Source organism: Oryctolagus cuniculus, chromosome 21 (assembly GCF_051225735.1).
Source record: "Oryctolagus cuniculus isolate XC-2025 breed Fujian yellow rabbit chromosome 21, ASM5122573v1, whole genome shotgun sequence".
Lineage (NCBI taxonomy): Eukaryota > Metazoa > Chordata > Mammalia > Lagomorpha > Leporidae > Oryctolagus > Oryctolagus cuniculus.
Genome location: NC_142887.1, coordinates 9037068 through 9048967, shown reverse-complemented (window position 1 = coordinate 9048967; position 11900 = coordinate 9037068). Strand labels below are relative to the sequence as shown.

General features: G+C 67.2%; 1 protein-coding gene across 2 annotated transcripts in view; it reads left to right on the top strand.

The window, feature by feature from the left end:
- The first annotated feature begins 7049 nt into the window (after window positions 1-7049).
- LOC103345010 (transmembrane protein 132B) overlaps window positions 7050-11900 on the top strand; it is a 364359-nt gene continuing 359508 nt past the window's right edge. Inside the window, exon 1 of one of the 2 annotated variants that reach the window (XM_070066052.2) lies at window positions 7050-8063. In XM_070066052.2, coding sequence (XP_069922153.2) covers window positions 7754-8063 — 310 coding nt within the window. In that variant the 5' untranslated portion in view covers window positions 7050-7753. Of the gene's footprint in view, window positions 8064-10831; window positions 11347-11900 lie in introns of those variants that run through there. The other variant, XM_070066053.2, reaches the window with a different exon arrangement.

Here is an 11900-nt window from a genome sequence, read left to right as displayed (position 1 = left end):
TAGCCAGTTAAGGTGAGCCTGATGTTGGGGTGCAGCCGGTTAAGGTGAGCCTGATGTTGGGGTGTAGCCGGTTAAGGTGAGAGCCCAGTGTTGGGTGCAGCTGGTTAAGGTGAGAGCCCAGTGTTGGGGTATAGCCGGTTAAGGTGAGCCTGATGTTGGGGTGCAGCCAGTTAAGGTGAGCCTGGTGTTGGGGTGTAGCCAGTTAAGGTGAGAGCCCAGTGTTGGGTGCAGCTGGTTAAGGTGAATCTGATGTTGGGGTGCAGCCGGTTAAGGTGAGTCCAGTGTTGGGGCGCAGCTGGTTAAGCCACTGCTTACAAGGTCTGCATCGAGTCCTGGCTGCTCTGCTTCCGATCCACCTCCTGCTACTGCGCCTGGGAGGCAGCGGGTAGATGACAGCGCTGGGCTCTGGGCTCCCGCACCTGCGTGGGAGACCTGGCCCAGCCTTGGCTATTGTGGCCGCTTGGGGAGGGAACAGCAGTTGGAACAGCTATCTCTGTGTGTCACTCTGACGTTCAAGTAAGTAACTAAATAAATCTTGGGCTAGGAAGTGCTTTGTGGGTGCTTCTGGGGGACCCTGCAGGGGTGGGGTGCGGTCACCACGGAGAATCCTCTCCAGGCTGGCCGTCTGCCTCAGCTCCATGACCCCGGCTGCCACTGACTCTGGTCCAGCCATCCACCACACGAGCCCTGTGAGCCGACGCCTTCCGTGTGCCCGAGAGCTCTGGGTCCTGCACCCTGCGTGGAGCGAGGTCCTGCCTGCCTCTCACGCCTCACCCACTTCTAGGGTCCTGGAAACCATACTTCCAGGGGTACCTCCTGGTCAGCATCGCCTGCACAGTGTCCTCGCAGCTTCCTGCGAAGTGTCCTTGGGCGCCGGCGAGAAGGCAGGGGAGCTCAGAGGGCTTGGCTTGGCTTGGAGAGTCGGATGTCACCCGAGTGCCACCACGCAGCTCCGTTCTGCTCGATGGGGCCGAGCATCCAGCCAGTGGGATCCGTGCCCAGCCAGCCTGCCGCGCCCAGGTGGATCCCCACGCGGCCGCGGGGACAGGAGTGCTCTCGAGGTCGTCATGGTGCCCTGGCTGGGAGCTGATGAGTCGGGGCCCTGCGGCTCCGTTTTCTTTCTGCAGGTGTTGCATCCACCTCCGCCCGTCAGGCCAGAGCCAGGAGCCAAGAGCTTCCTCCCGGCCTCCCACGCGGGTGCAGGGGCCCAAGGGCTTGGGCCATCTTCTACCTCCCGGCCTCCCACGCGGTGCAGGGGCCCAAGCGCTTGGGCCATCTGCTGCTGCTTTCCCTGGCCATAGCAGGGAGCTAGAGCAGAAGTGGAGAAGCCAGGACTGGAACCAGTGCCCAACAGGATGTGGGCGTTGCAGATGGTGGCTTTACCAGCTACCCCACAGCACAGGCTCCGATCCTGGAGTCTAATTGGGGTCAGCAGTGTTCCCTGCACCTGAAGCAGAAGCTGACGGTGGGTTCACGTGATAGCCCAGGGATCCACTTCCTGTCACAGGTTCTGGTCCCTTTGCAGGCCCCGGGCTGGGAAATGGGACGTCCACTTCTTAGCTCCAAGTCTCGAGTTTCCGTGGATGCTGTGTGATGCTTGGCACTCACTTGACCTCTCTGAACCTCAGCTTTCTCCCCTGGTCATCGGGGATCTCAGGTCTGCCCCGGGAGGCTCTCGGGGGTTTCGTGATGGCGAGGTCACATTGTGGATATTCAGTTGCTTCGGAGAGAGACAAAATTTCATTTACATACGTGGGGCTGTCTGTACCCCGCAGCTGGCACTTCGCAAGGCAATGCTTTTGCTTGCAGATAACAGGAACCCTCACTGCTGTGGCCAAGATGCCATTTTCTCACAACCCAAGAACTCTAGAGGCGATTGTTCTCTGGTGTTGATAAAGCGGCTTGATGATATAATGGCCACAGCACTCTGTGAGTCTCTTGGGCTTCTCCTTGTGGTCACAAGGTGGCTGCTGTGCCTCCAGCCATCAAGGATGTAATTCAAGCAGGAAAAGAGGGTAAGGCCTGGGCAGGCACCTCTGTCCCTTCCTCAGTATATTAGCCGGTCATCTCCAGGCCTCTTTCCTGTCATCTCGGGACAGAAGTGGGGTTTGTGGGGGAGGCCAGGAGACACGTGTTTTGCCTTCCCACTGCAGACAGAGTGCGGGGATGGGAGGAGGAGGGTGGATGGTTCTGTGGGGAGAGGCCCTGTAGGACGTGGGTCCCCCTGTGCCGGCTGCACCTCCTATGTGGGCGCTGCCGTGGGGTCCGCCTGTGTGTGATGAGGGGAGTCTCACTTCGGAGGTGGAATTCTAACTCAGATGCTTGTCATTATGCAAATGTGTGTCTCGCTGCTGCTGAGGATTTCCATTTTTCTATGAATTATTCCATTTCCACTGCTCCCCCCCGCCCCAGAGAAGCGACAAAGCCAAGTCAGACGGCTAAGAGGAATTTTCCAATCACTCGGCCGTCGGGTGCTTTAGGATCGGCTGCCCTGAGCGGAACAGACATAGCCCATGAGGTCCTGGACGCGTCCTCCACGGGCAAGCGTGTCCCCAGCCAGCGAGCGAATCAGACCATCCCCGGGAGCGGCCCGCGCTGGGAAGAGCGTCAGGCCCTGGTGGCGAGGGCTGCTTTCCACGGTGGTCGGAGGAGGCGGTGGGGTTTCAGGAGGCCCCGGGAACAGGGGAAGAGGCCAGCCGTGTGACCATCTGCAGGAGACGTGTTCTGGGCAGGGCAGCGGCAGGTGCCAAGGCCCTGGGGTGGGAATGGGCATGCGTGCTGGAGGCAGGCCATCCAGGGAGCTCCAGCACAGGGCTGGGGGTGGAGGAGCCTGTGTGGCTGAGGCGCTGTCTTGGGGCGGGGGTGTTCCTGGTGCTCAGGGCCTCACCTGCCTCTGCCACCGACTTGCCAGCCTTGCCTCCGCCGTCTGTTTCCAGGGATGGGAATCCGAGGGTGGGGGCTGGCGTGCAGGTGGGTCCCTGGCACCCTGGTGCCCGGGCCTCAGCGTTCTCCTGCTGCCCAGCACAGCGTCCCGAACTCAGCGGCCGTAGTCAGCAGCCGCTGTGGCCCTGTGGGTCAGGGTCTCGGTCTGCACCGCGCCCGCATCCTCTGCACCCGGGATCCTCTTCCAAGCGCGGGGGTCCTGCGGCTCCTCTGAGGGGTCCTGGTGAGTGGGAGGTCCCTGTGGCCAGGTGCCCTGGCTCCTGTCGCCGGCTCTGGCCCTTCCGAGCCAGATAGGACGCTGTCCTGGCTCTGAGTGCCTCCCTCTCTTCTAAGGGTCGCCTAGAGTGACCTCCGTTCTTCAAGGCCACTCGCAGTCCTGGGGCCTCTCGGGCAGGGATCCTGGCGCCCAGCCTCCTTCGGCCTCCACACAGAGACTGCTTCCCTGCTGGCCCGGCCCAGCCCTGTGTGCTCCGGGCGGCTGCAGCTCTGCCCTCTGCTTGCCGGGAGCTGTTTGCTTCCAGCCGTGGGGCCTGCAATCCCCCCACCCCCAAACTAGAGGCCTTCACGTATGCCTTTTAAGGTTGGCTGTCTTTATTTATTTATTTAAGAGACGGACAGACGTAGAGTCCCTGTCTGCCAGGTCACTCCTCCAATGCCACAGCGGCCGGGGCTGCAGCCAGGAGCCAGGGGGGTGTGCAGCCAGGGGGGTGTGCAGCCAGGAACCAGGAGGGTGTGCAGCCAGGGGGGTGTGCAGCCAGGAACCAGGGGAGTGTGCAGCCAGGGGGGTGTGCAGCCAGGAGCCAGGGGTACGTGCAGCCAGGAGCCAGGGGGGTGTGCAGCCAGGAGCCAGGGGAGTGTGCAGCCAGGAGTGCGTGCAGGCAGGAGCCAGGGGCGTGTGCAGCCAGGAACCAGGGGTGTGTGCAGCCAGGGGCGTGTGCAGCCAGGAACCAGGGGTGTGTGCAGCCAGGGGCGTGTGCAGCCAGGAACCAGGGGTGTGTGCAGCCAGGGGCGTGTGCAGCCAGGAACCAGGGGTGTGTGCAGCCAGGGGGGTGTGCAGCCAGGAGCCACGGGGGTGTGCAGCCAGGAACCAGGGGTGTGTGCAGCCAGGAGCCAGGGGGGTGTGCAGCCAGGAACCAGGGGTGCGTGCAGGCAGGAGCCAGGGGGGTGTGCAGCCAGGGGGGTGTGCAGGCAGGAACCAGGGGTGCGTGCAGCCTTCCCTCCTGAGGGTGGCGGCGCCCTGGCTGCTGCCTCCCAGGGTCTACATTGGTCGGAAGCTGGAGTCAGGCGCTGGAGCTGGGAATCTGGCCTGGGCACTCTAATGTGGGGTGCAGGGGTCTTAACCACTGGGCTGGATGCCCCCTCCCAGGATGGGCGGTGTCACTGCCTCCCCCGACGAGTCCTTGTCCCAGGCCCTCTGCAGACTCCCTCCCCTGCTCTGCTGTGTTCCTGCCCTGTGCTGCTCTCCCTCCACCTGCCGGGGGCTCTGCCCGGTGTTTCGGGTGTTTTGGTTCTGGCCTGGCTCCCCACGGGGGGCGTCACCTCCCAGGCACAGGGACTGCTGGCTCCTGGATGCTTTGCCCATGGCAGGGCCTGCTCGGGGCCTGAACGATGGAGGCACAAGGACAGTTTTAATTTTCTTGATGTGTTTTTCTCTCTTTTTGGAGCAACCTGAGCAGGCGCAAGTCTGCCTCCCCAGCAACCTCGTTATGCAATGGGCCCGGCTGCCGCGAGGCGCTGTGGCGGTTATATTTAGTGTTCACAGCCTCTGCTTTTAGCTGTGGGAGCCCTCGCTGGGGTGGGGGGCGCCTGCTGGCCTCAGGGCCGCCCCCAGCCCCGCACACCTAGCAGGGGAAGAGAATTCTGGGGTGCAGGGCGGGACCCCTGCCTCTCGTTAGCTGTGTCACCTCAGTCCGGTGACTGGGCCTCTCTGGGCCCCGTCTCTCTCCTTGGCAGAGTGGGGGCGGATCCCGAACACCTGAACTTGGGGAAGTCATTGGTGGGTGGCGCCCAAGACCCTGCTTTGCTTGTCCTGGAGACACGCCAGCAGCTCCCCGGGACAGCTGGGGGGGGGGTGACTGGGTCAGCCTGGGCTCACAGGAGACCAGCAGGGCCACTTCCTGGAGAGGGGCCAGCAGCCTCTGGCCTGGCGGTCTGACCCAGCCTGTCTCTATCAGGCTCAGCCTTTGCAGTTTTCAATGGTTGGGGGAAAATAACAGAAAATGGCACAGTGGTGCCGTGGTCTGCAGAGCCTGACGCGGCCCCACTGCCCGGCCCTGCACAGAGAACCCGAGGGACTGGGGTGCAGGGGCGGGTCTGGCCCACGGCGAGGCCCCAGGCCCCTGCTGGGGTCACGCAGCCTGAGCACACCAGCCCCCCAGGCGCCGCGTCCAAGGTCGTCTACAGGGCATCCGTGGTCCGTGGGGCAGTGGTGGGTCAGCTGTCCTGGTCTCCGCCCCTGTCCCACCCCGGAGTTGTCCTCCTCCCTGCTCGTGTTCCCAGCAGCCCCCGCCCCCAGCCGGAGCTGACCAAGGTGGCTGCTAGGATCTGTGCCGGGATGGAGAATTTGGTTGCAGAACTTTGGACGGAACTGCAGCCGGACAACAGGGTCAGCAGGAGGTGGGAGAGCCAGGCAGGAAGCTGGGGTGTGCGCCCAGCCTGGCTGGTGAGCCCCGGAGCGGCACTTTTGGGACAGATCAGGCCTCATGGTCCCCCCGGCTTGACTTGCTACGCCTCAGCGCCGGCCGCGGTGAGGTCGTTGTGACGCGTGATGAGGCGCGTGGCTGCTGGGCGGCCCAGGGCTGGGGTCCTCGTGCAGGGCCCCAGGACCATGCGCTGTGGTCTCAGCTCTCTGGACCCCAGCCGTAGCTGCTGGCCATTTCCTTTCCTGCCTAGGCGTGGTTAGGGCTCCCCGCACCCGGAGCGGAGTGCGGGGGTTAGAACACCACGCTCGGTGCCGGTGCAGTGGAAAGCGGAGGGGACTTCATGGTTCTGGGTTTCCTTGAGACTTGTGCGTCCCCCACGTGCAATGAGCTGATGCCTGGAGAGGAAACCTCTGATGCCCGGGGCGGGGGGGTCTGGAGACTGGGAATCAGGACGGAGCCAGCGGGGCTGGCCGCCCGCTCTCGACGGCTTCCTTTCTCGGGAGGACACACGCAGTGGTGCACAAGGAAGACTCTCCTTGTTAAAGATGTGTTTGTTTTTACTTGTGAGACGAGAGAGAGTGAGCGAGTGAGCGAGAGTGAAAGAGAAAGTAGGGGAAGAGAGAGAGAGGGAAAGAGGGGGGAGGGAGGGAGGGGGAGGGAGAGAAAAGGGGGAAGAGAGAGAGAGGGAAGGGGGAGGGAGGGAGGGGGAGGGAGAGAAAGGGGGGGAGAGAGAGAGGGAAGAGGGGGGAGGGAAAGGGGGAGAGAGAGAGGGAAGAGGGGGGAGGGAAAGGGGGAGAGAGAGAGGGAAGAGGGGGGAGGGAGGGAGGGAGAGAAAGGGGGAAGAGAGGGAAGAGGGGGGAGGGAGGGAGGCAGAGAAGGGGGGAGAGAGAGGGAAGAGGGGGGAGGGAGGGAGGGAGAGAAAGGGGGGAAGAGGGGGGAGGGAGGGAGGCAGAGAAAGGGGGGAGGAGAGAGTGAGAGAAGGGGGAGGGAGGGAGGGGGGAGGGAGAGAAGGGGGGAAGAAAGAGAAAGGGGGAGGGAGGGAGAGAAAGGGGGGAAGAGAGGGAAGAGGGGGGAGGGAGGGAGGCAGAGAAAGGGGGGAGGAGAGAGTGAGAGAAGGGGGAGGGAGGGAGGGGGGAGGGAGAGAAGGGGGGAAGAAAGAGAAAGGGGGGAGGGAGGGAGGGAGGGAGAGAAAGGGGAGGAAGAGAGAGTGAGAGAGAAAGGGAGGGGGGAGAGAGAGAAAGGGGGGAGGAGAGAGCGAGAGAGAAAGAGGGGGAATGGGGGGAGGGAGGGAGGGAGGGAGGGAGGGAGAGAAAGGGGAGGAAGAGAGAGTGAGAGAGAAAGGGAGGGGGGAGAGAGAGAAAGGGGGGAGGAGAGAGCGAGAGAGAAAGAGGGGGAATGGGGGAGGGAGGGAGGGAGGGAGGGAGGGAGAGAAAGGGGAGGAAGAGAGAGAGAGTGAGAGAGAAAGGGAGGGGGGAGAGAGAGAATCTCAAGCCAAAGCCAGGAACCAGGACTCCCTCTGGGTCTCGCTCTGGGTCTCCCACGAGGCCCGCGGGGACCCGAGGACTGGCCAGCGCCTCCCAGGGCGCCCGCTGGCAGGAAGCTGACGTTGGAAGCGGAGCGGGGCCTCGAGGCCGGGCATCCCGAGCGGAGGTCTTGGCTGCTGTGCCAAGGGCCCACCCACGGCTGCGGCTTCTTCGGTGGAAAACTTGGTGGCCTTGACTGCTGCACAGCGACCACGCAGGGCTCCCAGTGATCCTCCGGGCGGGCACCTGAATGGGCCGGAAGGAGGCTGGGACCGCGCGGCCCGAACGGTGGTCCGTGAAAGTCCCGGAGTGACGCTCATTAGCATCTTGGAATTGTTTCTCTCCCGAGGATGGGGGTTGTGCACTTTCAATATTTGTATCTTTGAGTTTCTGCCAGGAACACAGAATTTGCAAAGTAACTCATCCCTCATAAAGCCAGTGGAAAAAGCAACGGGGTTCTCTGTTGTTACGTTTGCTGACCACTCCGTCCCCGTGGCCAGCACTGAGGACACAGGGCAGGCCACCCGGGGCCCTGCACACCCACACAGCAGCGTCCAGGCTCCAAGGAGCCGGAGTCCAGAGCAGCGCTCCCGCCCCACCCTGCGTCCGCGGCCGGCGAGGGCTTGCCGGCGCCTCGAGGCCACGATGGGCTGCCCCAGCCCTGCCCCTCACACCCTCACGCCACAGGCGGCCAGGCCGCAAGCACGCAGGCGCAGAGGCCCCTTGCCGCTGTCACATGATCCGCCCCCAGCTCTCATTGGCCACCCTGGGTCACGTGTCTGCCAGCAGAGGAGGGCGGGAAGGCAGGGCTGCACGTGCAGCGCGGGCCCTGGGCTGAGGCGAGGACGCGGCCGGCCGTGCGGGTCTCGGTGGGTGAGTGGGACACGTGGTCCGCGAGGCGTCCAGGTGCGGGTCACACACACGCGGTGGACGCTCGCGGGAGCCGGCACGGAGGGTAAGCTTCCGAGTGGACGAGCCCTCGGGGACGCACGTGGCTGCGGGGCTTGGGGAGGTCGCGGGGCCGCTTCCTGCCCGGGGCCTCCCCCGGCTGGGGGTCTCCCTTCCGGTCCCGCCGTCACTGGGCTTTGGGGGTCGCCGCCATCCAGGCCCCGCGCCCCGGGCTCCGGCACGGGCCAGCGTGCACGACGGGAAACACGCAGTGACCGCAGACACGCGAGCCCGTGGGGGACCTCGCTTGCCAGCCCCGTCTGCCCCGAGGACCGCCGCGCCGCGGCCGGGGCGAGGCTGCCGCCGAGCGGGGTCACGGCGGGCCGGGGGCGCGCGGGAAGACGCTGGGCCTCGCGCCCGCGCCGGGCCCGACGTCCTTCCCCGGCCGAGCCTGCAGCGCCAGCGGTCGCCGCGAGATGGCAGTGTTGCTCTTCGCCCGTCGCCGGCGGCGCGTGGGCCGAGGGCGGCGAAGGGGGCGGGGAAGGCCTTGCTGGGGGCGGCCGCCCGCTGGGTCGGGGTGGCGGGGCCGGCGGGGCGCGGATGCACTCTCACTCGGATCCGCTCTCCGTAGTTGCCGGACCCGGCCTCCGTGGGGGCGTTGGGGCCGCGGAACCCACAGGGTGCTGCCCCGGGGTCTGAGCCCTGCAGGCTCCCGGAGGGAGGGTCTGGGTAGGTGGCGGTGGGGTTAGGAGGACCCTGCCCGGTCCTGGGTTTCCCACCCGCAGCTGCCAGCCCCTCAGGCCTGCTTCGAGCCCTCCAGGAGCTCGGAAGAGGATTTTCCTGCGCACAGCGGCTCCAGAGATGGTCCCCACGGGAGACACAGGGGCCCTGATCAAAATCACGGGCTCACGCATGGGCTCCGAGAGGGCGATGGCCTGGTTCACAGTCGCACAGCGGGGGCGTGGACAGCCAGCTGCAGAGTCGCCTGTGTGCCCGGACAGGGGCAGGAAGGCATGGCTGTGTGCTGTGGCCCAGGCTTAGGGACTTGGTCCCCCTCCCCCCAACAGCAGAATGCTCCCGGGCCTGCAGGGGGGTGACTTTGGATCTTGCGCCCCAGACCGAAGCCCTCACTGACCTGCTTCCCATGACACACGGGACTCGCCGTGGCCTGACCCTGGTCACTCCTGCTGCGGCTCCCCCCTGCTGGCCACGTGACGGCCCGGGAGTGGGAGCGCTGGAGATCCATTCGTCATTGTCACCCCTGGCCTGAGATGCCTCGGTCTGAGGGGAGTGGGGACAGAGGCCCGCTGGCTGGGGCGGCTGGGTCCCCAGGGGGTCCCAGGGGGTGGGGACGGGGTGGGGGCCTTCACAAGGACCCTCCCCCCAGACCCAAAGAGACTTCCGGTCGCCTTGTCCCGCTGCGGGGGGGGCCTTGCCCTGAGGGGGCTTGGCCCAGGAGGGGGGTCCTGTCGCAGGGAGCCTGTCTCCTAATTAACCTGGAATGTGGCCCGGCCCCTGCCCCCGGCTTTCTCCCTTCTGAGAGGAGCCCAGTGCTGCCTCCGCTAATGAGCTCGTCTGTGCTAATGAGGCAGGTGCCGGCGCCCCTCCATCCCCTCCCAGCCGTGGAGGGGGGCCGTTGTGGTGGGAGCTGCCCCCCCCCCCCGCCCCGTCGGCTGCGGCTAATGACCGCCATAATGGTGGGGGTGATGCGTGCTTTCCCAGGAGTTCCTGGGGGGCAGGACAACAGGTGGTGCCATGGGGAAACTGAGGCTGGACCGGGGAAGCAGTGCCGTCCCCAGGCTGCACGTGGGAGACTCCAGTGCCTTCCCGGTGTATCTGTTCCTCGCCCCACGCCGCCTTATTGACTGTTTACGCAGAGTTTGACCCACTTTTTCATGGAAAACAGACACTGGGGCCAGGGGCCCGTCTGACGGGCTGTGGTGGTGCTGGGACCCTCCCCCGCCAGGGCCTGCTCCCCCAGGCATGCGAAGGTGCCTTCGGGGGTCGCCCCCGCCGCTTCGCGGGAGTCGGGGGTGGAGCACTCGGGAGCAGCAGCGGGTGCTGGGTCCTAGGGTTCCTGGCCACCCTGGCAGGGATGACCTTCCCGCCCCGCCTCTGGCTGGGGCCCTGCTCGCTACGGGGAAGAATCTGACCGCGCGGGAGCCCCTGCCCCGCACCAGATCCCTGCACCAGATCCCTGCGCGTCGCTGCGTAGGGCTCTCCTCCCCGCCCTCGCCGGGGGACCCAGCCCCTGGCCGCCGCTGCGCGCTCTTCAGGCCTCCCGCTCGGGGGAACGAGGGTCTTCTCACCCGGTGGACAGCCCCAGGACGCCCTCGATCCCACCGCCCCCAGTGTGAGCTGCCCCAGGCCCCGGGAGCCGGCCCTGCTGCCCTCCCCCGCAGCCCCCGGGCCGGGCCACGGCGAGCGCCTCACCCGCTGCCTGCTGAGTCGCGGGGCCTGCCCCTGGCGACACCTCTCCGAACGTCAACAATCCCATCCCGAGGACCCAGCCCTAACTCCCCAGCCCCTCAACCTTGGGAACGCCCACCGCTACGCCCCAACACGCCCCCATCTACCTGGGGAGCAGACCACCGCCGCGCCCTCGCGCCCCTCCTGCGGCCCCCGTCCCCCGCCCCAGCCCGCGGGTGTCCCCAGGCCTCCGCGTCCACGTCCGGCGCCCTCCCCCCCCCCCCCCAACCCCGGCCACCGCGGACTGGCACGTCCCACTGCCTATCCCGGCGGCTGCCTGGTGCCCCGGCCCTGGGCGGCGGGCCCCTCCCCCGCCTCCCCGGCCCCTCCCTCGCCGCGCCGCCCCCTCCCTCATCCCCGCACTCGCTCGCTCGCTCGCTCACTCGCCGGCTCGAGGGGCGGCCGGCAGCTGGCGCTGGCAGAGGCGGCGGCGGCGCGACCGGGATGGGACGGGCGCTGGGGCGCGGGAGCCGCGGCGGCGGCGGCGGCGGCGGCGGCGGTGGTGGCGGCGGCGGCGGCGGGGGCCGCACAACTCCAGCCAAGTGTTGGGCAGCCGGCGAGGGCGCGGGGTGCTGAGCCCGGGCAGCCCCCAGCTCGCCAGCCGCGCACGGCCGAGCCCAGGAGAGCGCGCAGAGGCGCAGCCGAGGAAGCGCCGCCAGCCCCGGCGCCTGCGTCTGGGGAGGAGCGGCGCGCTGGGAGCGAGCCATGCCTGGCGCCCGGGCGTAGCCTCCGGGGGCTGCTCCCGGGAGCCGCGGGCCAGCCCGGGCGCGCGAGAGGAGCAGCCCCGCGCCGCGCCCACCGCTCGCCGAGGATCATGCCGCCCCCGGGCCGGGCGCCGCCGCTCGGGCTCCTGCTGGCGCTGACTGCGCTCCGGTGCCCAGGTAACTCGTCCCCGGGCCCCGGCCCCGGCCCCGACCCCGACCCCGACCCCGACCCCGACCCCGACCGCCGTGCACAAAGTTGGCTCCCGAACCGGGCTGCCTCCTTCTCAAGTCCCTGGCAGCTTGCATCTCCCTGACGTGGACAGGTCTGGGGAGACCCTGGGAACCCGGGCCCCGGTGCCGGAGCCTGCCTGTCGGCTTCCCCGAACACCTCGCGTCCCTGCGGATGCGTTCAGGGCGCACCGGGCGCAGACGGGAATGCTCCCAGTCTCAGGGCGGGTGGGGGCGCGCCTCAGGGAGTCTAGCCCCTTCTCCGCCTCGCCGTGGGCCAGCATCTCCCAGGACCTGTTTCCTGCGGGGTTCGGCTGGGGCACGGCGGGCGTCCGAGCTTGGTGCCTTTTTCCCAGCTCCCCGCTCCCCACTCCCCACTGTCGCGTGGCCCTGCGTTCCCCGGACACCTGCGGGGCCTTGAGGTCCTTTCGCCCGGCTGTCTGGCTTGCCCGCAGCCCCTCCCCGCGCCTCGCGGCTCTCCCTGGAATGTGCCCCGGCTCCAG